At 46.5% G+C, this 21794-nt stretch overlaps 2 protein-coding genes across 9 annotated transcripts in view; one reads left to right on the top strand and one right to left on the bottom strand.

Moving 5' to 3' along the window:
- UBTD1 (ubiquitin domain containing 1) overlaps positions 1-12267 on the bottom strand; it is a 64073-nt gene extending 51806 nt beyond the window's left edge. Inside the window, exons 1-2 of one of the 2 annotated variants that reach the window (XM_038009404.2) lie at positions 11527-12101; positions 6583-6622 (exon numbers count right to left, since the gene is read on the bottom strand). Coding sequence is in view for 1 of the 2 variants with exons in the window: in XM_007963733.3 (XP_007961924.2) it covers positions 11527-11596 (70 nt within the window). In the remaining variant the exon portion in view is untranslated. Of the gene's footprint in view, positions 1-6582; positions 6623-11526 lie in introns of both variants that reach the window. The other variant, XM_007963733.3, reaches the window with a different exon arrangement.
- The window catches only part of MMS19 (MMS19 homolog, cytosolic iron-sulfur assembly component), a 41429-nt gene continuing 31061 nt past the window's right edge, over positions 11427-21794 (top strand). For 3 of the 7 annotated variants that reach the window (XM_038009402.2, XM_007963736.3, XM_007963734.3), the window contains exon 1: positions 12386-12540. Coding sequence is in view for 2 of the 7 variants with exons in the window: in XM_007963736.3 (XP_007961927.3) it covers positions 12429-12540 (112 nt within the window). In the remaining 5 variants the exon portion in view is untranslated. Of the gene's footprint in view, positions 11452-12385; positions 12541-19734; positions 19759-21794 lie in introns of those variants that run through there. The other 4 variants (XM_007963738.3, XM_007963737.3, XM_073019227.1 and 1 more) reach the window with 2 other exon arrangements.

Genomic DNA, 21794 nt, shown 5'->3' with positions numbered 1-21794 from the left:
CTATGTGGAGATAGCCTAGAAAAGTAGCCTCTGGTTGTTGCTGAGATCAGCAAGCGTTGTATGTAGGGTGTACTGCAAATGATTTGTTACTAATGAGAGTTGATTCAAGCGGATTCAAGGCTATCTCTATGATAACCACACTATTCAGTCAGGATTTGCCTTCCTGACTGAATGGGTGGAACAGTAGATAACCCAGGACACAATGAAGAAGTCAAGTTTTGCATATGAACTTCACTGGCTATATATCTCAATGTGGGGGAAGTATAAGGCTGGAGGCAGCTGTCTTTAACAGAGCATCAAACATGGTGAGAATAGTAAAAATAATAACTAATGCTTACTGAGTAGGTAATACATCCCAGGCACCATTCTCAAGACCTAATGTGCAGTAACTCATCTAATTCTTACGACAACCCTATGGAGTAGATACTGTTATCTCCATTTCACAGATAAGAAAACTGAGGCCTCAAAATTCCAAATAACTTGCCCAAGGTTACAAAGCTAATGAGTTGGAGGAGCTAGGATCATAAAATGCAGATTGGTACTAACTGAATAAAACATTTGTCAAAACCACCGGTCACCAAAGGAAAACTATCTTATAGATGTTCTCTTTGACAGACCTCAGATTTTACAAATCAAAGGAAATTCATGGCTGGGCAAGGTGGCTCATGCCTGTAATCCCAACACTTTGGGAGGCTGAGGTGGGTGGACCACTTGAGGCCAGGAGTTCGAGACCAGCATGGACAACATGTTGAACATGTTGAAACCCCATCTCTACTAAAAATACAAAAAAATGAGCTGGGTGTGGTGGCAGTAATCCCAGCTACTCGGGAGGCTGAAGCACAAGAGTCACTTGAACCCAGGAGGCAGACGTTGCAGTAAGCCGAGATCATACCACTGCACTCCAGTCTGGGCAACAGAGTGAGCTCTGTCTCAAAGGAAAAAAAAAAAAAAAAAAAAAAAGGCCAGGCACAGGCATGGTGGCTCACGCCTGTCATCCCAGCACTTTGGGAGGCCGACACGGGCAGATCACGAGGTCAGGAGTTCAAGACCAGCATGGCCAACATGGTGAAACCCCGTCTTTCCTAAAAATACCAAAAAATTAGCTGAGTGTGGTAGTGCGCACCTAGAATCCCAGCTACTTAGGAGGCTGAGGCAGGAGAATCGCTTGAACCCAGGAGGCGGAAGTTGCAGTGAGCCGAGATCGTGCCATTGCACTCCAGCCTGGGCGACAGAGCAAGACTCCGTTTCAGGGTGGGCGAAAAAAAAGGAAATTCATGGCCAGCCCTTGTGATTGCACTCTGACTCCAGGGGATGAGCCAGAAGGTGACCAGAACAGAAGGTGACCAGGGAGGACTAGGGAGGCTATACTTGCTCCTCCTAAAAGTTGGGGTGGAACAATGGTCAGTACAATATAAGTCATCAGCGGAACAATGAGCTTTGTGTTGTTCCCCATCTAAGCATCCCCTGTGCCGTGTGTGGGCACTGTGCTGATCACATCACATATACGATCACATTTCATGCTTGACTACTCTAAACGATGTACGTTTACCCCATTTTACAGATGCAGAAACTGAGGCTCTGCAAAGAAAGTAGTGGAACCGCTTCCCTCTCCATGGCTTCTGCCACTTATTCAGTCAATAACCTTGAGTATCTTAACATCCTCACCAAGTCTCAGTGTCCTCATCTATGAAACGGGAAAAATGAGTCCTGTCTTGCCTATCTAACAGGATGGCTGAGGAGATCAAATGATATATAATACTTGAGACAGCATTTTGAAAACCACAAAATGCTGAGCAAAGCAAGAGATCGTTAATCTTATTAATTACAAAGAGTGACACCTAATTCTGCAAGCACTTTGCTAACATGACTGTGCCTCTTTTCCTTTGGGAATTTGGGAATAATTCAAAGTTTGCAGAGCGAGGACACTCTTTTCTTCAAGTCCCTGGCATCTGGGTGTTGGAAAGCGGAGGTTTGCTCTGGGAGAAGGAGGAGGAAACAATCATATTTGCATTCTACTTGTGTTTCTCTTTAGGAACACAATCTTGGCTGAGATTCTATTGCCTCCAGCACACCCAGCCCTCAAACAACATTCAACGCATATTTATTGAGCACCTACTATGTTCCAAGCACTTTGATCCAAGATGATGGACTCACATGACTTCTAGGTGTGGAGGTGGTAGTCTTGGGGTGGGGAAGTTAGAGGAGGAAGGGACAGCAATGGGAAAGGAAGGCAGTGGCTATAGTCCTTGGAGTTTTGCAGACTTTACAGCTGACCTACCAGCTTCTTTCCATGGGGGTGGGGTGGAAGCTGGTCAGGGCTCACAGCACAATGGAATGAGCTGTGAGCACTGGAATGAATCAATATCCTCAGGCTGAGTTCCAGCTCTGCCTCTTAGCATCATAACCACTGGCAATCCATTCACTTTCCTGGCCATCAGGTTTCCCATATGTAAAACAGGTAGGCATGTTCCCATAGGTAAAATACGGAGAATCAAATAAGATGATGTTTGTGAAGGGATCCAGCAAGGGGGTGCCTAAAGGTGCTCAACAATAAACTCATTAAAAAACTAAACTAAACTAAAAAAGTGTTCTCTTCTTCCCATTCTCATGAGGATAAACTACACACTGGCCCAAAGCGTGGGCTCTGAGATCAGACACCTGGGGTCCAGTCCTGGTTCTGCAGTTTACAAGCTGTGCGGCCTTAGGCAGCAGACATTACCCTTCTACGGCTCAGCTTCTTCATCTGTGAAAAGGTGATAATAGAATCCACCCATAGGGTGGTTGTGAGGATTAACCCAAATACCGCACATGATGCTCCTAGTACATGGCAAACACCCTGCAAAGGTGAGCTGCTAATTACATCTCTCTGAGCCTTTAAAAACAACAAAACTCCAAGTGCGCAGGCTGGCAACTAAGATTCAGGCTACTTGGTTAGTGACTGGCTGCCTAGGCACCATTTACCCTTTGCTCCTGGTCCCAAGCCTGCCAGAGGAAAAAGGTACAAACGACGAGTCATCCCTGTCCCCTCAGTCTCCCTCCCCATCCCTTGCTGAAGGTGTTCCAGCCCCTTTCCTGCCAGGTTCATTTTTTTTCTTTTTTTTTTTGAGACGCAGTCTCGCTCTGTCGTCAGGCTAGAGTGCAGTGGTGTGATCTCGGCTCACTGCAACCTCCATCTCTCAGGTTCAAGTGATTCTCCTGCCTCAGCCTCCTGAGTAGCTGGGATTACAGGCACGTGCCACCATGCCTGGCTAATTTTTTTTTTGTATTTTTAGTAGAGACAGGGTTTCACCATGTTGATGAGGCTGGTCTCGAACTCCTGACCTCGTGATCTGACCAGCTTGGCCTCCCAAAGTGCTGGGATTACAGGCATGAGCCACTGTGTCTAGCCAATTTTTTTTTTTTTTTTTTAAATAGAGATGAGGTCTCACTATGCTGCCCAGGTTGGTCTTGAACTCCTGGCCTCAAGCAATCCTCCTGCCTTGGTCTCCCAAAGTGCTGGGATTATAGGTGTGGGCCACCATGCCCAGCCTCTATGCACAATTCTAACACACTCAGATGTCTGTTTTCCCAGAGATTTGGAGGGACTGCTCTTTGAGCCCAGCATAAATCATCACTACATGATAAACCACTTCACACCCATTAGGATGGCTATTATAAAACCAAACCAAACCTAATCAACAAAAAGCAGAAAACAACAAGTGTTGGTGAAGATGTAGAGAAACAGGAACCCTCACACCCTGTTGGTGAAAATATAAAATGGTGCAGCTGCTGAGGAAAGTGGTATGGGGGGTTATTCAAAAAATTAAAAATAGAATTACCATTTGATCCAGAAATTCTACCTCAGGGTATATACACAAAATAACTGAAAGCAGAGACTCAGAGAGCATTCACCTTTTGCTCCTGGTTTGCATACCCATGTTCACAGCAGCATTATTTACAACAGTCAAAAGGTGGAAGCAACCCAGGGGTCCATCAACGGAGGAATGAATAAGCAAAATGTGGTGGATACATACAATGGAATATCACTCAGCCTTAAAAAGGAAGGACATTCTGACACATGCTACACCATGGAAACTTGACAACATTATGCTAAGTGAAATAAGCCAGCCACAAAAGGAGAAATACTACATGATTCCACTCATACGAGGTACCCAGAGTAGTCAAACGCTAAGACAGAGAGCAAAGTATCAGTTGCCAGAGGCTGGGGGGAGGAAGAAATGGGTAGTGCTTAATGGGTAAAGAGTTTCAGTTGGGTAAAATGAAAAAGTTCTGGAGATGGGTACTGGTGATGGTTGTACAACAGTAAGTACAAACAATGTACTCATGCTACAAAACTATAGACTGAAAAATTTGCTGTTACAAGTAAATTTTACATCATATCTAGGTAACCACACTTAAAAAAAAAAAAAAGTAAAGAAAAAAAGAGAAGTGACTACTGTCTACCAAGCAGAAGACAGAGCAATGATTGTAGGTAGAAACATGAACCCCCAAAGCACAACAGCTGGGAACCACGTAGTTTGGGGCCCACTGCTCTAGAGTCTCACAAGCCCGGTGGCCTCACACTATTATAAGCACAGTAACTGATCGGGTAGGACTGGCTCTTCCCACTCAGAGCCTTGAACAGGATTTAAGAGCCTTCCTGCAGCGCCAGTGTTGCTACATGGAACCTTGAGGCAGGGCAATCCCAGAATGGGCCCTCCCCCAGCAATCTCCCTCTGCCTACCACTAGTTCCCTCCCTCACCCCAGCTCTCCTCTTTGGGAGGTAACACTTTTGAGAGAAGGAACCTTTTGTGGTCCCACTCTCACCAAGCAGGCGCCCTGTACATACCGGTATGAACTCAACAACCCCTAGTCCCAAACCGGAGGTTCTTTCCGAGCTGTATGTTAATATTTTGTTCAGAAGCATATCATTCATTTCAGAAAGATTTCCATCCAAAAATAGTTTTTAAACATTTCTTTTATAGTTTTGCTCCTTAAAAAGAGTAAGCTTCAATGAGTAAGTTGGAAAAATCACTGGCTATGGCTTTTGTGTGTAAAAATCCTGGGAGCTTGGAATAATAGAAACTTTCCAAGTTCACAAAGTCTCTTTTTATCCAGGGTCTCGCTTTAATCTTACAACCTCTCTGAGAGGTGAGCAGGGTGGCAGTCACTCCACTGCACAAATGGGGAAACTGAGGCTCAAAGAGGCTTGTCCAAAGTCACACAAACAACTAGGAAGGAACAGAGACCCCAGGCTTCATTTTCCATCAATGCCAGATGAAACTCTGGGTTGCAACCTCATATCTGAGCACACTGTATAGCCATGAAAGTAATTTTAAAACCACCATTAGCTTATTTTATCTCCACAGTATCTCTCTGAAGTAAACTGGAAATATTATCTTTTTAAAATGGAGGATCAACTGAGCAAGAAACAAATGACCTGCCCAAGATTACCACTCCAGAAAGTGGCAGAGACTAGACCTCGTCTCTTTTGAATACACTTGACCTCGACCACTTCCCTACAATATCTTGACCTCTGCACACTCACAACTTAAAGGAGCCCATGCAGTTTTTATGTAGGTTGCACCATGTTTCTGTGAACTAGGCAGGGGATAGACATACCTTTGTTCTCTTTCTAATAGCTGGGCAAGAAAAAAGAGATTATAGAAATCTTTAGGTTCCTTTTCAGCTCCAAAATTCTATGATTCTAAAAATTCTCCAGCAAGTTGATGGGTAAGAGAGGCCTGGAATCCACATCACCTGACTTCCTGACTTGTAGTCTATTAGGCCACCCTATCCCCGCCCTGCCAGCTAAGGACTACAAACATCATGTGTGCCTGGGAGAGGGGGTCCACTCTGACATAGGTGCACACATAAAATGCCAAGAAGGTGCTACTGCCTGGTTAGGACCCCAATAGTGAGCTTCACTTTGCCCTCCTGCTTCAGCCCTGGTATCTCCCAGCAAGAGGCTCGCATACCACAGGAATCATATATATCCCAGGTATCTGAGAACTTACCCAAGCCTGGGGCAAGAGAGAAGCCAGTCCCAGAGAAAGACCACCACTCTGAGGTTGCAGTTTAAGTCCCTTCATTAAGATACCTGCCTTGACACCCATCTAAGGTAGAAGATCAATCAGATGTGTTCATTTATGCTTTTCTATAGACTTTCCCAACTCTAGTTTTATCCAACAAATATTTACCAGGCACTGCTCTTGGTATCACAGAGTGAACAAATAAAAATATCTGACCACATGAAGCAAGGGGAGACAGCCAAAGTCAGAGGATGACACAGGCAATGGAGCAAAATAAAACAGGAAAAGGAGGTAGATAATGCTGAGAGCAGGTGGTAGAGGGAAGGGGATCATTTTAAATGAAATGGCCTGGGAGGGTTTGACTCCTTAAATAGGAGACTGGGACAAGGAGAGAGAGGGACCCATTCAGATATCAGGGGGTTGAACAAGGCAATGGAGAGCATGAGATGGCTTAAGAAAGGTAAGCAGGTGAAAATCATATCATATCTTGCAGACCAACATAAGGACTCTTGAATGAGATGGGGTGTCATAAGAAGGCTTAGAGCAAAGGAGTAATGAAATCTGACTTACAGTTTAGAGCATCACGCTGGCTGCTGGGATGGAAATAAGTCTGTCGGGAGACAAGGGAGGAAGCAGGAAGGTCAGTTCATAGGCCAGTGGTAGCTTAGACCAGGGTGAAAGTGGTGGAGATGGTCAGAGTCAGGTTCAGGACATATTTAAGGCAAAGCCAACAGGATTTATTGATTAAATGGATGTGAGGTGTGAGCGAAAGGGAGAAGTCAGGGACGACTAGAATTTTAGGGGCCTCAGCAACTGGAAGTATGAAATCATCATGAACTGGGATGGGAAAGACTTTGGGAGGTACAGGGATGGGATAGGGGTTCATTCTGTTGTGGACATGTTAAATTGAGAAGGCTTTTAGACAGCAAATGTGGTGAGCAGGCAGCAGAATATCCAAGGTTGAAGTTGGAGAGAATGGGCTGAAATTATAAATGTGGGAGGAGTCACCAGCACATATAATACTACATAATTCTATGTATGATCATGTGTAATTTGCATGACTATGTGTTTACTGTCTGCCCCCTGCAAGACTGTAAGCTCCATGTGGCCAAGGACCATGTCTGTTCACAGCCAGCAGGGTGCTTGGCACTCAGTAAATATTTACTGAGCAAATGGAGAAGTTGCCCAATTACTCTCTCAAGAATAGCCACACAGCCCACACAAGAAGCAGACTCTCTCGCAACCACAGTGCCAAGCCCAACCAGCCCCAAACAGGGCCCTGTGTCTGTCCACCCCAAGCTTGAGATTCCAGAATGTAAGTGGATACGCCTGGCACATCACAGAGTCAGATATTTGGGTTTCAGCCCTGCCACATTCTCAAAGGGTGGAGCTGGGCAAGAGATTTGCCTGTTCTACCACCTCTACCTCTCCCTGGAGTGGCTGGGGGAGAGGCTGCTTCACCCAATTCATGGGCAGAGATATTTATCTACCTAGTGTATAAGTATGGGGTGGCAAGATCCCCCACCAAAGGAGTAAATCCCCAAGTATTCTCTGAAGCACACAAGAACCACCCAGCACCTGAAGGAGAGGAACACAGACCTACTGGGGATGCATGAAGAGTAACAATCCAAAAAAAATTTTCAAGGCTGGGTGCAGTGGCTCACACCAGTAATCCCGGCACTTTGGGAAGCCAAGGTAAGAAGATTACTTGAGGCCAGGAGTTTGAGACCAGCTTGGGCCACATAGCAAGACCCCATCTCTACAAAAAAATAAAAAGTTAGCTGGGCATGGTGGTGCACACCTGTAGACCTAGCTACTGGGGAGACTGAGGGGAGAGGATCACTCAAGCTCAGGAGTTAACGGCTGCAGGGAGCTATAACTGCACCACCATACTCCAGCCTGGGTGAGAGAACAAGACCCTATCACTCAAAAAAAAAAAAAAAAAAAAAAAAAAAAATATATATATATATATATATATATATATGAGTGATAATCACAAAATTTGATGAGACGAGAGGACATCACCCTTCTTCCTAAGGCAAGAATCCCTGACCAGAGAATATTGTGTCTCTGCTTTACCTACCAAGTGACTAAGAAGACAAACTAAGGACAAAGGGTGACATTACAAGGCATAAAGATTTCACCTCAATAACTTTCTAGCTTTAAACATCTGCCTTTGTGAAGATGATAAAACAGCTCTAATGATCTTGTATAACCCTCCCTCTTTCTGAATATTGAAAAAGTGACCCAGAAAGGCTTGATGACTTGGCCAGGGTCACTGAGTTATAGGCCCAGGACTAGAACTCAGGTCCTAGCTCCCTGTTGAGGCTTTCTTCCCATTACATTAGTGCCAAAGAAAGGTAAGAGTTACAGTGGCACTGGGGGAGTTTCAGGCATTAGTCTTATAACATAAAACTATGTCCTTGTCAAAGGAAAAGCCACAGATGTTACAGGAATGCCAGGTGCACTATGGAGTTAAGAAGGATTCCTTCCCTTGTACCAAATTTGTCATCTACAGAGTTCCCCTTGGCTTTGGACTTTATGAATAAAGCTATTCATAGTAGGACACACAGAACTAAAGCAATGATAAACTAGCAGGTAAAAAAAAAATGCAGATATATGAAAAATGCAGATGGTAGGATGAAGTTGAGTTAGCTTTCTAAAATCAACAAATACTGAGTGCTACCTCTGTACAACTCATAGTGTTAAGTGCTGAATGTGTGTGCGTGTGACTATATGAGTGAGACATATACACAAGGATAAGACAGAACCCAGGTCTTCGAGGCTTGCAATGTAGTTGCTGATAAAAGACTGTAAACATCAAAGACACAACTAATAATACGGAGTACATAATTGTTAAGTAAGTGGCATAGATAATGTGTCTGCAGGAGTTCTCAGAAGGAGCAATCACTTCCACCGGGTATGTGTGGTGGGGTGCAGAGGGAGGGGGAAATGGCAGACTTGTTGGGCAAGGTGCTTCAAACAAGACACGGCACTTGAAGTGAACCCAAGGGATGAAACACTCTCAATAAGAAGGAAATGGCACGAGCAAACACCGGTGGTCTTAATGTCAGAGAAGGGAGAGAAATTAGGACTTAAAAGGAACGGCCTTGACAGTTAAAGTACTTGTAGGAGTGGGAAAGTGCAGAAAGGTGTTTTTTGTTGTTGTTGTTGTTGTTGTTTTGGGTTTTTTTGAGATGGAGTCTTGCTCTGTCACCCAGGCTGGAGTGCAGTGGCGCAATCTGGGCTCACTACAACCTCTGCCTTCCGGTTCAAGCAATTCTCCCTGCCTCAGCCTCCCGAGCAGCTGGGATTACTGGCGCCTGCCACTACGTCTGGCTAATTTTTATATTTTTAGTAGAGACAGGGTTTTGCCATGTTGGCCAGGCTGGTCTCCAACTCCTGACCTCAGGTGATCTGCCTGCCTTGGCCTCCCAAAGTGCTGGATTACAGATGTGAGCCACCATGCCTGGCCAAGTACAGAAATATTTTGAACACAGAACTATAAAATCTGGAAGAAGTTATTTTAGCAAATGTCTTCTGAGGGGACAACTGTGTGTAGGACTGGATAATGACTGAAGATGAAGTTGCCTTTGGGGGGTACCTCACTTCAGCCTGAGACAAGGGTTGACTTGAGGTGAGAAGGGTATGAAGCGGGGTGGCAAGGGACAGGTTCGCAAGACCTGCGTAAGGAAGAGCCAGCAGACCCCAGTGACTGGCTGGGTGCGAGGCAGGTGACAAGGAAGCAGAGAAAGTCACGAGAGAGAGAGCTCTTCACAGCCTAAAGTTAGGCAGCTGGAAGAACATGAGTAAAGAAGGAAAGCTGCTGGACAGGGAACAATACAGAGCCTGATTTTGGAAGTGTCAAATCTGGGAATATCTATATCGCAGTGTCCAGTGGCCATCTAGAGATGGGGTTCTGGGGTTCAAGAGAGAAGAGCTGAAGATTAAGCATAGGGGTCTTCCCAATGGACAAAGAGTTGTGAGACTGAACAAGATTTCTCTGGGAGGGAGTGTAATGAAAGAAAAAACAGAATGTCAAACTGAGGCACCAGTGCGCCCCCCACCTAGAAGGTGATGGTGGAAAGGGGTGTTTAGAATGGAAAACCAAGACAGTCTGATGCCAAGAAAGGAAGGGGGAGAATGTCTGGTGGGAGAGAGTTGTCAACAGCAAAAAATGCTGCTAAATCAATTATGGGGACTGAACACATATTTGTTGAACAAATGAATGAATGAAAGCAAGCCAGTCCTTGGTTTTGAGTCATCTCTCCTCAGTCAGAAGAATGGGCAGAGTTACCTTCAGACAAAAGAATTTCAATAAGTTTTACTCCATCCTTCCCATAAAAACACATTTCTTCCTCCACAAGTCATCCTGTCCACCACACAGACATCCTTCCCTGCTTCCCCTGATTCCCTCATCTTCCTTCCCAGTTTCCGCAACCCAAGCAACACACCTTCGGTGTCAAGGGAGACAGGAAACTCCAACTAGAGTTTCCACTTCATTAACAACTCTGCCTGTGGCTCCTCTTACATAAGGGGATATGTGGCAACGGGGTGGGAGAGGAGGCTGAGTTCTAGCCCCAGCTGTGCTCCTAACTAGCTGTGTGACTTTGGACAAGGTGCTCAACCTCTTGGGATCTGGGCTTTGACATGGAGAGGAGGACAAAGGTCCATCTGGAATCCAGATAAGTTTTGAAGGTCCCTTTGAGCTCTCAAGTCTACGATTTTATTCCCAGCAGGTCCTTGCAACACCCTCAAAGAAGGAAGTGAGTGTAAGACCCAGAAAAATGACCGACAGACCTCTTTCCGGGGCGAAATGCCAGGGCAGGCGGGGTGTACCATGAAAGTGAGAAAGCGTTGCCCGGGCCTCGAGAATCACCAGCGAGCGATCTCACTCCCACAGCTAGGAAGGATCCCAACAATTCCGAGGGTGACTCTCACCCCGCACCCCATCTTTTATAGACTCCCAGACGACCGAGAGGCTCTAAAAACCCCTGCGGGAAAAATAAAGATTTCTTTCCCAGAGTCCTGCGCTGCTTTGCAAGTCGGATTCCGGCAGACACGATCTGCAGCCCGATAATGACACAGTCTTTGGAAGGAGCGACTGTTCTCGCCCCGCTCGCTCCGAGTTCTGGGGACGCCTGGCTGCCTGCGCCGTGCCCCGACGGGCCGGTGTCCGACCCCGGCCGGAGCTGCCAGGCCAGCGGCGCCCTCGCCCCGGGCCCTCCCCCCAATCCGTCGGCCCCGCTGCGGTCTGCAAACATTTCCTGCCCCCACCCCCACCAGGAGCTTCCCAGTTGGAGAGAGTTGGTCGCGCAGCCGGCTCAGTGCTCGCAGTTGCCCCAACTCAGCTCGCCCGGTGCTGGGGAGCGGCCCCGTCTGGTTGCGGAGCAGGCTATCGGGGAAACCCAAGCGCCAGCACCAGTGGGGAGTCTATCGGTAAGCCCAGAGCTCGGGCGAGGAGGGGGACAACTGGCGGGGTGCCCGAGGCCCTGCTCCCTTCCCCGTCGTTACCTGCTCGCTTGCGGGGGTGTCCCGGGGCTGCCGGCCTCTCCCGCCGCTGTCTCCCCACGCAGTTGCCCATGCTGGCTCCTCAGCCAGTCCCCATGCACCGGAGGCGGCGAGGTGGTCGGCTGCTCCGCGCTCCTGCCCCGGACGGCGGCGTCCCGGGTCAACGGCTCCGGCCGCCCGGCATCTGGCGCTCCCCGATCTCCCCCCGGGGGCGCGCTCAGCCCCGGCGCTGGCTCCGCCAAAACTTTGCGGGCCAGGGGAGAGAGGGAGGTGGCAGACTCCCTAGCACAGTCCCAGGTGGCCGGGCCAGGGGGGCCCGCGACGGTGCCCGGCCGGAGACCAGCTCCGCTGGAGAGGCGGAGAGAGGGGGCGGGCACCGCTGCAGCTACTCCCGGTCGCTCGGGGCTCCAGGCAGGGGCCGGCCCCCTGGAGCCTGTCACTCACCTGCCTAACCCCGCCCCAGGCCGGCCCCGCTCCCTACCGCCGGCTTGCGGTGCCCGAGCCGCCGCCACCACCCGCCCCAGGTGCGCATGTGACCGACAGCACCGCCCCCTCGGGCTGGGCCTGATTTTCTCATTGGCTTCCCCCGTGGTGCGTACCGCCCCTCTCCCCACCCAGCCAGGTGCCCGCCCCGCCGCCCGTCTCCCGGGGAGCCGGGCCGGGAATTATTCGCCCTCAATGGCCTCCGGCTGCGTGCCCAGCAGCCGCCTTCCCTCTCGGTGCCGCCGCCCCATTCCAGGCCCCGCCCCTCCCTGGAACTGCCTGGCTAGAAGCCGGTAGGCACGTGACCCGGTGCGCCCCGCCCCCTTGGCCTTCTCCCCGCGATTGCCTCGGGAGGCGCATGCGCGGAGAGGCTCGTCTCTTGCCACCGCCCATATCCCCTCCCACGGTCTCTTGTTCGCGTCATGGCCGCCGCCGCGGCTCTGGAGGCGGCGGCGCCTACGGGCGCCCTATGGGGCCTCGTGCACGACTTTGTCATGGGTCAACAAGAGGGTCCCGCTGACCAGGTGGCTGCAGGTACGGCAGACGGCGCCGCGCGCCTTCCGCATGGGGGCCAACAGGAGGGAGCGGCCTCGGTACAGGCGCCGGGCGGGAAAGGAGGAGCGGGTGACTTTGAGAGATTGGTCTCAAGGCTGGTTAGTGAGGACCGCGAGCTTCAGAGCTGTAACAAGTTGGAGAGTTGCCTGTGTCTTCCTTAAAACCATTTACACTTTTCATCTCCCTATAGCCAATTATAGGGAATTATTACATTTTACAGATGAGGAAACTGAGGCTCAGCGAGGGGAAGAGGACTTGCGCAGGGCTGCAGACCAGGCAGGAGGGGGAGCTGGGACTCGGACCCAGTCGTTCACGTCCGAACCGGGTGCTCACGCCACGAAGCCACGCTGTTTGTGGGAGGTTGACGTGTGGAGGTGCATCCTCGCAGCGTCCGCTCCCGTCGCGTGGCATCCTGGGAGTGGCGGATGGCCCCGCGCTCTGACTGGCTGGAATTAAGAGGAGGCGAGGAGTCGGGCCAGGAAGAGCTGGAGATGTTCGGGGTGTCCTCCTTAAGACTTTCTCTCCGTTTCTTGCCAAAGTTCTTGATTAGTTTGCTCCATGACGTTTTATGTGGCGTTTGTTTTTATCTTCTTCCCAGACCCCCACTTTCCTGCTTTTGACAAGTTCAGAGATATCTTAGTTCAGACAGCTTATCTAAAATTAGAATAAAACAATTTCCAGGCTTCCGTGGAGTTCTGAGACTTTGCTCTTCTAGGAAAAAAAAATCTACTAAAAAGTTATTGAATGTTAGGAAGGCTTCAGATCTTGGGTTTAAGTAACAATATAAAATTATCTAATGGGTAGTTTAAAAAATTTTGGAAATTTCGCATGGTTGGAGAGAAGTAAGGACACATTTCTCTTGCAAATTGAGCGTATTAACCTTTAGAATGTGTAAGAAAAGAATAGTGAATCTGCTAGAAATAAAATACATTGTTCATTAGCAGTATTCCACTTTGATTCAGTCATGCCACTATTGTTGAACACATATTATTCCCCTAACATGATGCAAAGCCTAAGGAATATAAATACAAATTAGGTTAGATCTGTGCCCACCGGGAACTTATAGTATGCTGGGAGAGGCAACTATTCTATAAGAGGGATGTGCAGGGTAATTTGGAAGCATCAAGGAGCAAATACCTGGTGCTGCCACCAAACTTAACATCTTACAATTTTATGAAATGTAGTGTGTTATCAGTGTTTACAATTTACAAGTACAGTGTCTTAATAATGTCGTTTTCCCTCATGTTTTATTATGAAAATTTTCAAATACCAGCCAAGTATAAAGAATTTTATAAGGAATACATCACTTAGGATCTGTCCTACCATTAACATTTTAATATTACTTGCTTTATCATACAGCTATCCATCTATTTAAATTGCAGATACCTGTACACTTTCCTTTAAATACTTTGGCATGGATATCATTGACTAGAGTTTGTTGATGGTTTATTTTGGTGTAAAATTTATATTCAATGAAATATATAAATCTTTAAGTGTACATTCACTGATTTTGACTAATGCATATACCTATACAATCCAACCCCCTACCAAGATACAGAACATTACTATATCAGTGTCATTTGTGATGAGTCTTTCACATTTATGCAATATGAAAACAATAATTACTGATTTTTTGGATTCAAAACATATTTTGAAAAAATATCTTGAATGTCTTATCTTGAATAAGGACTTCTAAATTCTTCCCTTTTTTTTTTTTTTTTTTTTTTTTTTTTTGAGACGAGGTCCCGCTCTGTCTGCCAGGCTGGAGTGCAGTGGTGAAATCATGGCTCACTGTATCCTCGACCTGTGCTCAAGCAATCCTCCTGCCTCAGCCTCCCAGAGTAGCTGGGACAACAGGGCTTGTGCCACTGCGCTCGGCTAATTTTTGTATTATAGTGACAAGGTTTCACCATGTTGCATAGCTTGGTCTCTAACTCCAGGACTGAAGCCATCCTCCCATCTCAGCCTCCCGAAGTGCTGGAATCACAGGCATGAGCCACTGGGACTGCTCAATTCTTACAAACGTTTTTGCAAAATTTATATTTTTGTTTCTTTCCGAAAAAAATGGTCTAAACTGTTGTTTAGTTTGAATTCAACTCAGCTGATCTAAGACTGTAACACTAACCCTGTTGTAATTTAGCCCTCTTAAGAAAGTTGGTACTGGGCACGGTGGCTCATGCCTGTAATGCCAACACTTCGAGAGGCCAAAGTAGGCAGGTCGCTTGAGCCCAGGAGTTTGAGACCAGCCTGGCCAACATGGTGAAACCCCGTCTCTACCAAAAATGCAAAAATTAGCCAGGCGTGGTGGTGCATGCCTGTAATCCCAGCTACTCAGGAGGCTGAGGCTGGAGAATCGCTTGAGCCTGGGAGGTGGAGGCTGCAGTGAGCAGAAATCGCGCCCCTGCACTCCAGCCTGGGCGACAGAGCAAGACTTCCGTCTCAAAAAAAGAAAAGAAAAGAAAGTTGATACAGAGGAACAGTAACAGATAAAAGTTGAAAAGGTTTGGTGGGGTTGGATTCTGCATAACTTTGGATTCCAGGCAGAGGGATTTGAATGACCTATTATATGTGCTAAGAGTTATTGTAGATCCTTAAGTAGGGGAGCCATAAAATGAAAACGAATTTGACAAGGATTAAGTTAATATTGTCAGTCTTAGATCACAGCCCTAGTTAGGGTTGTTGAAGGATAACAGAGTGTTGAAGCGTTTATAGAAATAAGATGTGCTTTCTAATCCTTCAGCCTAAATCAAGCTTTGTTAGTGCTAAAGGGACCAACTAGCTTCCTGTTCAGTCACTCAGAGTAGCAGCCTACAAATTTAACTGCAGAAGGAACACCCTTTGATCACAAAAGCAGCTGCTGCCACCTTTGTTTTGTACCTGGGTTCCTGGTGAAAGTGTCAGCTGTAAACAAGGTGCAGGCGATGGGAGGGAAATGACCTGGCAGCCTAAGGGTTAAAGGCCTCTTGGGCAAGCCTTCAAAGCCTGCCACTACCTGACCCCAGCCTTTTTTTCTCACTGCTCCCTGGACATTTAATTCCAGGCAGCCACTTTTATTCATAGTTCCTGAATGCTTTCCTTCCCAGTTCCCTCCACTAGCTCTGTGTAATCGAAGTTAGACCTGAGAGTCAAAGCCCAGCTTGAGTTCTCTACCCCTGCCCAAGTGTTTCCTGATTAACCCAGCCAGACAGCATCTCATACTTCAGAATCTTTGTAGTATGCACTTATTTCTCAACCACTCATGTATTTAGTGGACTAGTTTAGTAGCTGCTGCTGTATACATCTCCACATACTGCCCTCCCAGTTGTACCACCAGAATCTCCTCATCAGTAGGTACACAATAAAAACTACTTGAGTGAATGCAGTGAGAGATGTTGAAGGAAGAATCTGTGGAATTTGAGTTCTAACTAGTTGTTATAGGGCTTAAAGGAGAGAGAGGACTCTAGAAAGACCCCAAGGTTTTGAACCAGAGGATGAGGAAAAGAAATACTTTGTCCAAAATTGGAGGTTGGGACAAGAGCTGATTTTTGGAGAATGTGATTTTTGAACATGTTGAATTTGCAAGTGATGGATATAATTTTTTTCCTTTTAGTTACTTGGATTTTCCTTCATTTCGGTCTTTATTGTATTATGTTTTTCCATGCCTGTGATTCCCTAAGAAGACCACTATTTCTTATAAAGTGTTAAAGAACAGTAAAATATAGTTTAGTGAAATATCTGAGGCCATTATCAGCAGAAAGGGCATTTTGAGAGCTTGATTGGAACCTAGTCCCAATTGGGATTTTTCTCTCTCCTGCTCCTTCTCATCCTCCCACACTACCCGCTTCCCCTCACTTCCCTTTGGCTGCTAGTCCAGATTCTCAAGAGGCTTCAAATCCATCAGACAAAGATCTGTTTGTGCATTCTGTGTCAATGATCACATAAATACTCCTTTGACTTCCCAGTGCCCCCACACAAACTGGTACCTTGCTAAGGAAAGCGTGGGTAGTTAGGAGGTGCTAGTAGGTCCATTTTTAGAAAACAAATCTTGAACATGTTGGAAAATCTTAGATCCTCCTATGAAGGGAAATGAACGTACACTGATTTTTTCCTTAATGCCAGCGAAAATACCCTTAGGAAAATTAACTCTGTGTTAGCTTTCTTCATCCCAGGAGTCCAAGTGCCTAATTAATAGTATTTCCAGGTATTCTGGGTGTGTTTGTTTGTTTGTTTGTTTGTTCGTTCGTTTGTTTGAGACGGAGTTTCGCTCTTGTTGCCCAGGCTGGAGTGCAATGGTGTGATCTCTGCTAACCGTAACCTCCGTCTCCCGGGTTCAAGTGATTCTCCTGCCTCAGTCTCCCAAGTAGCTGGGATCACAGGCATACGCCACCACGCCTGGCTAATTTTGTATTTTTAGTAGAGATGGGGTTTCTCCATGTTGGTCAGGCAGGTCTCAAAACTCCTAACCTCAGGTGATCTGCCTGCCTTGGCCTCCCAAAGTGCTAGGATTATAGGTGTGAGCCACCATGCCAAGCCTGGTTATTTTTAATTTTGGAGAATTTGCAACATTAAAAGAATTAATCACTTAAAGTTAGTGGCCTATGGTCCATAAACCTAGGAATTTTACTTCTTTCTCATGCTAACCCAATCTCTGTTTATATCACTATGGTAACACAGAACTTGTTACACTGTGATTGTTTGTTTATTTATTTTAGAAGCAGGGTCCACTCTTGCCCCAGCTGGAGTGCAGTGCGACCTTGAAGAACTCTGGGCTCAAGTGATCCTCTGGCCTCAGCTTCCAGAGTAGCGGAGACTACAGGCCCATGCCACCACACCTGGCTGATTTTTTTTGTAGAGAACACGGCCTTGTTTTGTTGCCCAAGGTGGTCTCCAACTCCTGACCTCAAGCGATCCTCCAGCCTCGGCCAACTGCGATTGTTTTAAATGTCTTTCTGGGCTAGGCATGCTGGTTCATGCCTGTAATCCCAGCATTTTGGGAGGCCAAGGTGGGAGGATTGCTTGGGCCCAAGAATTTGAGACTAGTCTGTACAGTATAGTGAGACCTTGTCTCTACAAAAATCTTTAAAAATCAGCCCAGCATGATGGTGTGCCTGTAGTCACAGCCACTTGGGAGGCTGAGGTGGGAGGATCACTTGAACCCTGGAGGCAGAAGTTGCATTGAGCCAAAGATGGCACCACTGTACTCCAGCCTGGGGGACAGAACGAGACTGTCTCAAAAATGAATGAATGAATGAATGGTTTGTCATTCTGCTGCAACAGACTGTGAACTTCCCCAAAACTCGCTGCCCATATTTCTATCTTAAGCCCTAACATGGTATCCTATTTATAATATTCAGTAAATGTTGACTGAAAACAAACATGGCTTTTTTCTTTTTTTTTTGAAGACGGAGTCTTGCTCTGTTGCCCAGGCTGGAGTGCAGTGGCGCGATCTTGGCTCACTGCAACCTTCACCTCCCGGATTCAAATGACTCTCCTGCCTCATCCTGCCTCAGCCTCCCAAGCAGCTAGGATTACAGGCCCATGCCACCACGGCCAGCTAATTTTTCTTTTTTTTTTTTTTTAGTAGAGACAGGGTTTCATCATGTTGGCCAGGCTGGTCTCAAAACTCTTAACCTCAAGTAATCCACCTGCCTTGGCCTCTCAAAGTGCAGGGATTACAAGTGTGAGCCACCACACCTGGCCACCATTTTCCTTACTCTTCTTTACTGTCTTGTAATAGCTTTATTACCTCATTTTTCTCTATTTTTTTCCTACTTTTATACTCACTTTTTTTTTTTTTTTTTTTTTTTTGAGGCAGAGTTTCACTCTGTAACCCAGGCTGGAGTGCAATGGCGTGATCTCAGCTCATTGCAACCTGTGCCTCCCAAGTTCAAGTGATTCTCCTGCCTCAACCTTCAGAGTAGCTGGGATTACAGGCATGCACCACCATGCCTGGCTAGTTTTTGTATTAGTAGAGATAGGCTTTCGCCACGTTGGCCAGGCTGGTCTTGAACCTGACCTGAGGTGATCCGCCCACCTCAGGCTCCCAAAGTGCTAGGATTACAGGCGTGAGCCACCATGCCCAGCCTTATACTCACTTTTATGTTTGTGCTGTATTGATTCAAGAATTTTGTGAAAGATATGAAGACTAAAGGGCTTTGCCAGGAGAGTTCACCCACATACTGGGATTCAAGGAATCACATGCAAATGGCTATTTATAATTATAATGCAGCCATTTTCATATTAATGTATGCAGAATTCCGAAGAAGCATTTTTCTCCTTTTTCTTTTTCTTTTTTTTTTTTTTTGAGACAGAGTCTCACTCTGTTGCCCAGGCTGGAGTGCAGTGGTGTGATTTTAGCTCACTGCAACCCCTGCCTCCCAGGTTCAAGCAATTCTTCTGCCTCAGTCTCCTGAGTAGCTGGGACTGCAGGCTGAAGCCACTACGCCCAGCTAATTTTTGTATTTTTAATAGAGATGGGGTTTCACCATATTGGCCAGACTGGTCTCGAACTCCTGACCTGGTGATATGTCCGCCTCGGCCTCCCAAAGTGCTGGGATTACAGGCGTGAGTCACCGTGCCCGGCCAGCATTTTTCAATTATAAAACTTGAGGCAACCTATGAAAGTAGGAACTAACTTAATATAGGGCATAATGGAACTTTCTCTGATGATGGAAATGTTCTGTATCTTGATTGGGACCTTGGTTATTTGGGTGTATACTTTTATTAAAAACTTATAAACGGCTGGAAGCGGTGGCTCACGTCTGTAATCCCAGCACTCTGGGAGGTCGAGGCGGGCGGATCACAAGGTCAGGAGATCGAGACCATCCTGGCTAATACGGTGAAACCCCGTCTCTACTAAAAAGTACAAAAAATTAGCCGGGCGTGGTGGCGGGCGCCTGTAGTCCCGGCTACTCGGGAGGCTAAGGCAGGAGAATGGCGTGAACCCGGGAGGCGGAGCTTGCAGTGAGCCGAGATGGCGCCACTGCACTTCAGCCTGGGCGATAGTGCAAGACACTGTCTCAAAAAAAAACACAAAAAAACGTATAAAACTGTACACTTAATATCTGTGCAATTCAATGTGTGTAAATTTTACCTTAATTTTTTTTTTTTCTTGAGACAGAGTCTCGCCGTGTCACCCAGGCTGGAGTGCAGTGGTGCGATCTCAGCTCACTGCGAGCTCCGCCACCCGGGTTCACACCATTCTCCTGCCTCAGCCTCGTGAGTAGCTGGGACCACAGGCGCCCGCCCCCACGCCCAACTAATGTTTTCGTATTTTTAGTAGATATGGGGTTTCACCGTGTTAGCCAGGATGGTCTCGGTCTCCTGACCTCATGATCTGCCCACCTCGGCCTCCCAGAGTGCTGGGATTATAGGCGTGAGCCACCGCACCCGGCCTTTACTTCAATTTTTTTTTTTTAATGAAAAAATAGAAGGTACTGAATGGGCCTTATTTGGCACTTCTTGTCTTAGAGCCTTGGATCCAAAGATAGACCCTGGTCTGGCATCCATGGAGGGTTTTGATGGTATGCTGAAGAAAAATGATTCAGTTCATTGATATCCTTTGCTATTAACAGTTGTTAGTCCCCTATGGCTTCGTCTGTACAATTGCTAACTCCTTCTGTGCCCATTTTTGAAATTAGTTTTTAGATGGGTTGTTTCAGCAGAGTTTTCTGTACTGTATACAGCCAGGGGGTTCCAAGAAAGTACCCTTTTCTACCTTCCCAAATGTTGCAATGCCCTTTTATGATTCCTAACCCAGAAATAGGTGTTTCAGTTTATGTAAGGGTTGCCATTAAGGAATTGGGTGTAGAACCCAACTTGGTTTGTTTGGCCTGTTAGTCTGGCTGCTACCCCTTCCCCCACCCTTACAGTCTGCTCATTTTTTCCCTTGGTTCTTTCTCAGTAGCTGGGGCAGCAGCTGGGCCTTCCACATCCTGGCACAAGTGGGCTAAGAGTGCCTGATGTCTAAATTGGTGCCAGTCACGAGCTATAAGTCCTAACTAGAGCTCTCATTTTCCTCAATCTTACTGGACGACTTCTTACTGTAGTGCTAGAGTAAGTCTCTGTCCAACTCAGCTCATAACTGTTGCTGTAAGACCACAGACTTTAGGAGAACTGGAAGTTTAGGATTTCTTAAAAGTTCTCTTTCACTTTTTCCAGCGTTGGCACAAACTGACTAGTTAAGGTTCTGCATTTAGAGGTAGGTGGATTAGGAACCCAGAACAGGCTCTGGAAGTAATTCTCTGGTTGTCACACTTTATTTAGCTATAAGTGTTCAATGTGAACGAAAGCTTTATGAAGATTGTTAGCCTTTTACCCTGTTTCTCCCTTGAAAATACATTCTAAGATGCTTCTATTCAATCTATGTGAGTTACTATTGTGCTGCTAAAATTGCATTTAAAGGCCAGGTGCAGTGGCTCACATCTGTAATCCCGGCACTTTGAGAGGTTAAGGCAGGTGGATTGCTTGAGCCCAGGAATTTGAGACCAGCCTGGGCAACATGGCAAAACCCTGTCTTTACAAAAAAAAATACAAAAATTAGGCAGGCACGGTGGTGTGGTGCATGCCTGTAGTCCCAGCTACTCGGGAGACTGAGACGGGAGGATCACTTGAGCCCAGGAGGTCAAGGCTCCAGTGAGACATGATTGTACTACTGTACAGAGCCAGACCCTACCTCAAAAAAAAAAAAAAAAATCTAAATGATACAGGTAGATACTCCTCCCTCCAGCAGGTAGAGTTTAATCTTCCCCTCCCCATTGAATATGAGCTGGACTTAATGAATACCTTATAAATAAAAGAGTACCAGAAAGAGAAAAATAGTAACTGTATAGTGCAGAGACTTGGCAGACGTACCTTAACCAAGTGATCAACATTAACATTGCCAGTGATGGCGAAGCCATGTTACTATCTTATATCCCTGATATGATATGATATGATATGATACGATATGATGAGAAGGGTACTTCACCTCTGTGATATTCTTCTTTAAAACCCATAACCCCAGTCTAAACATGAGGGAAACACCAAACAAACGCAAATTGGGGAATCTTCTATAAAGTACTTCTTTAAAAAGGTCACGAAAAACAAGGAAAGACTAAGAAACTTTCGCAGACCAGGAGAGACTAAGAATTCTAGATGACTAATACAATTTGGTATTCTTAATTGGATCCTGGAACAGAAATTCGGCATTAGTGGAGTAACTAGTGAAATCTGAATAAAGCCTAGAGTTTGGTTAATAGTGTGTATCAGTGCTA

Source organism: Chlorocebus sabaeus, chromosome 9 (assembly GCF_047675955.1).
Source record: "Chlorocebus sabaeus isolate Y175 chromosome 9, mChlSab1.0.hap1, whole genome shotgun sequence".
NCBI lineage: Eukaryota > Metazoa > Chordata > Mammalia > Primates > Cercopithecidae > Chlorocebus > Chlorocebus sabaeus.
The sequence above is the reverse complement of the archived record's forward strand: the minus strand, read 5'-3'. Positions and strand labels throughout refer to the sequence as shown.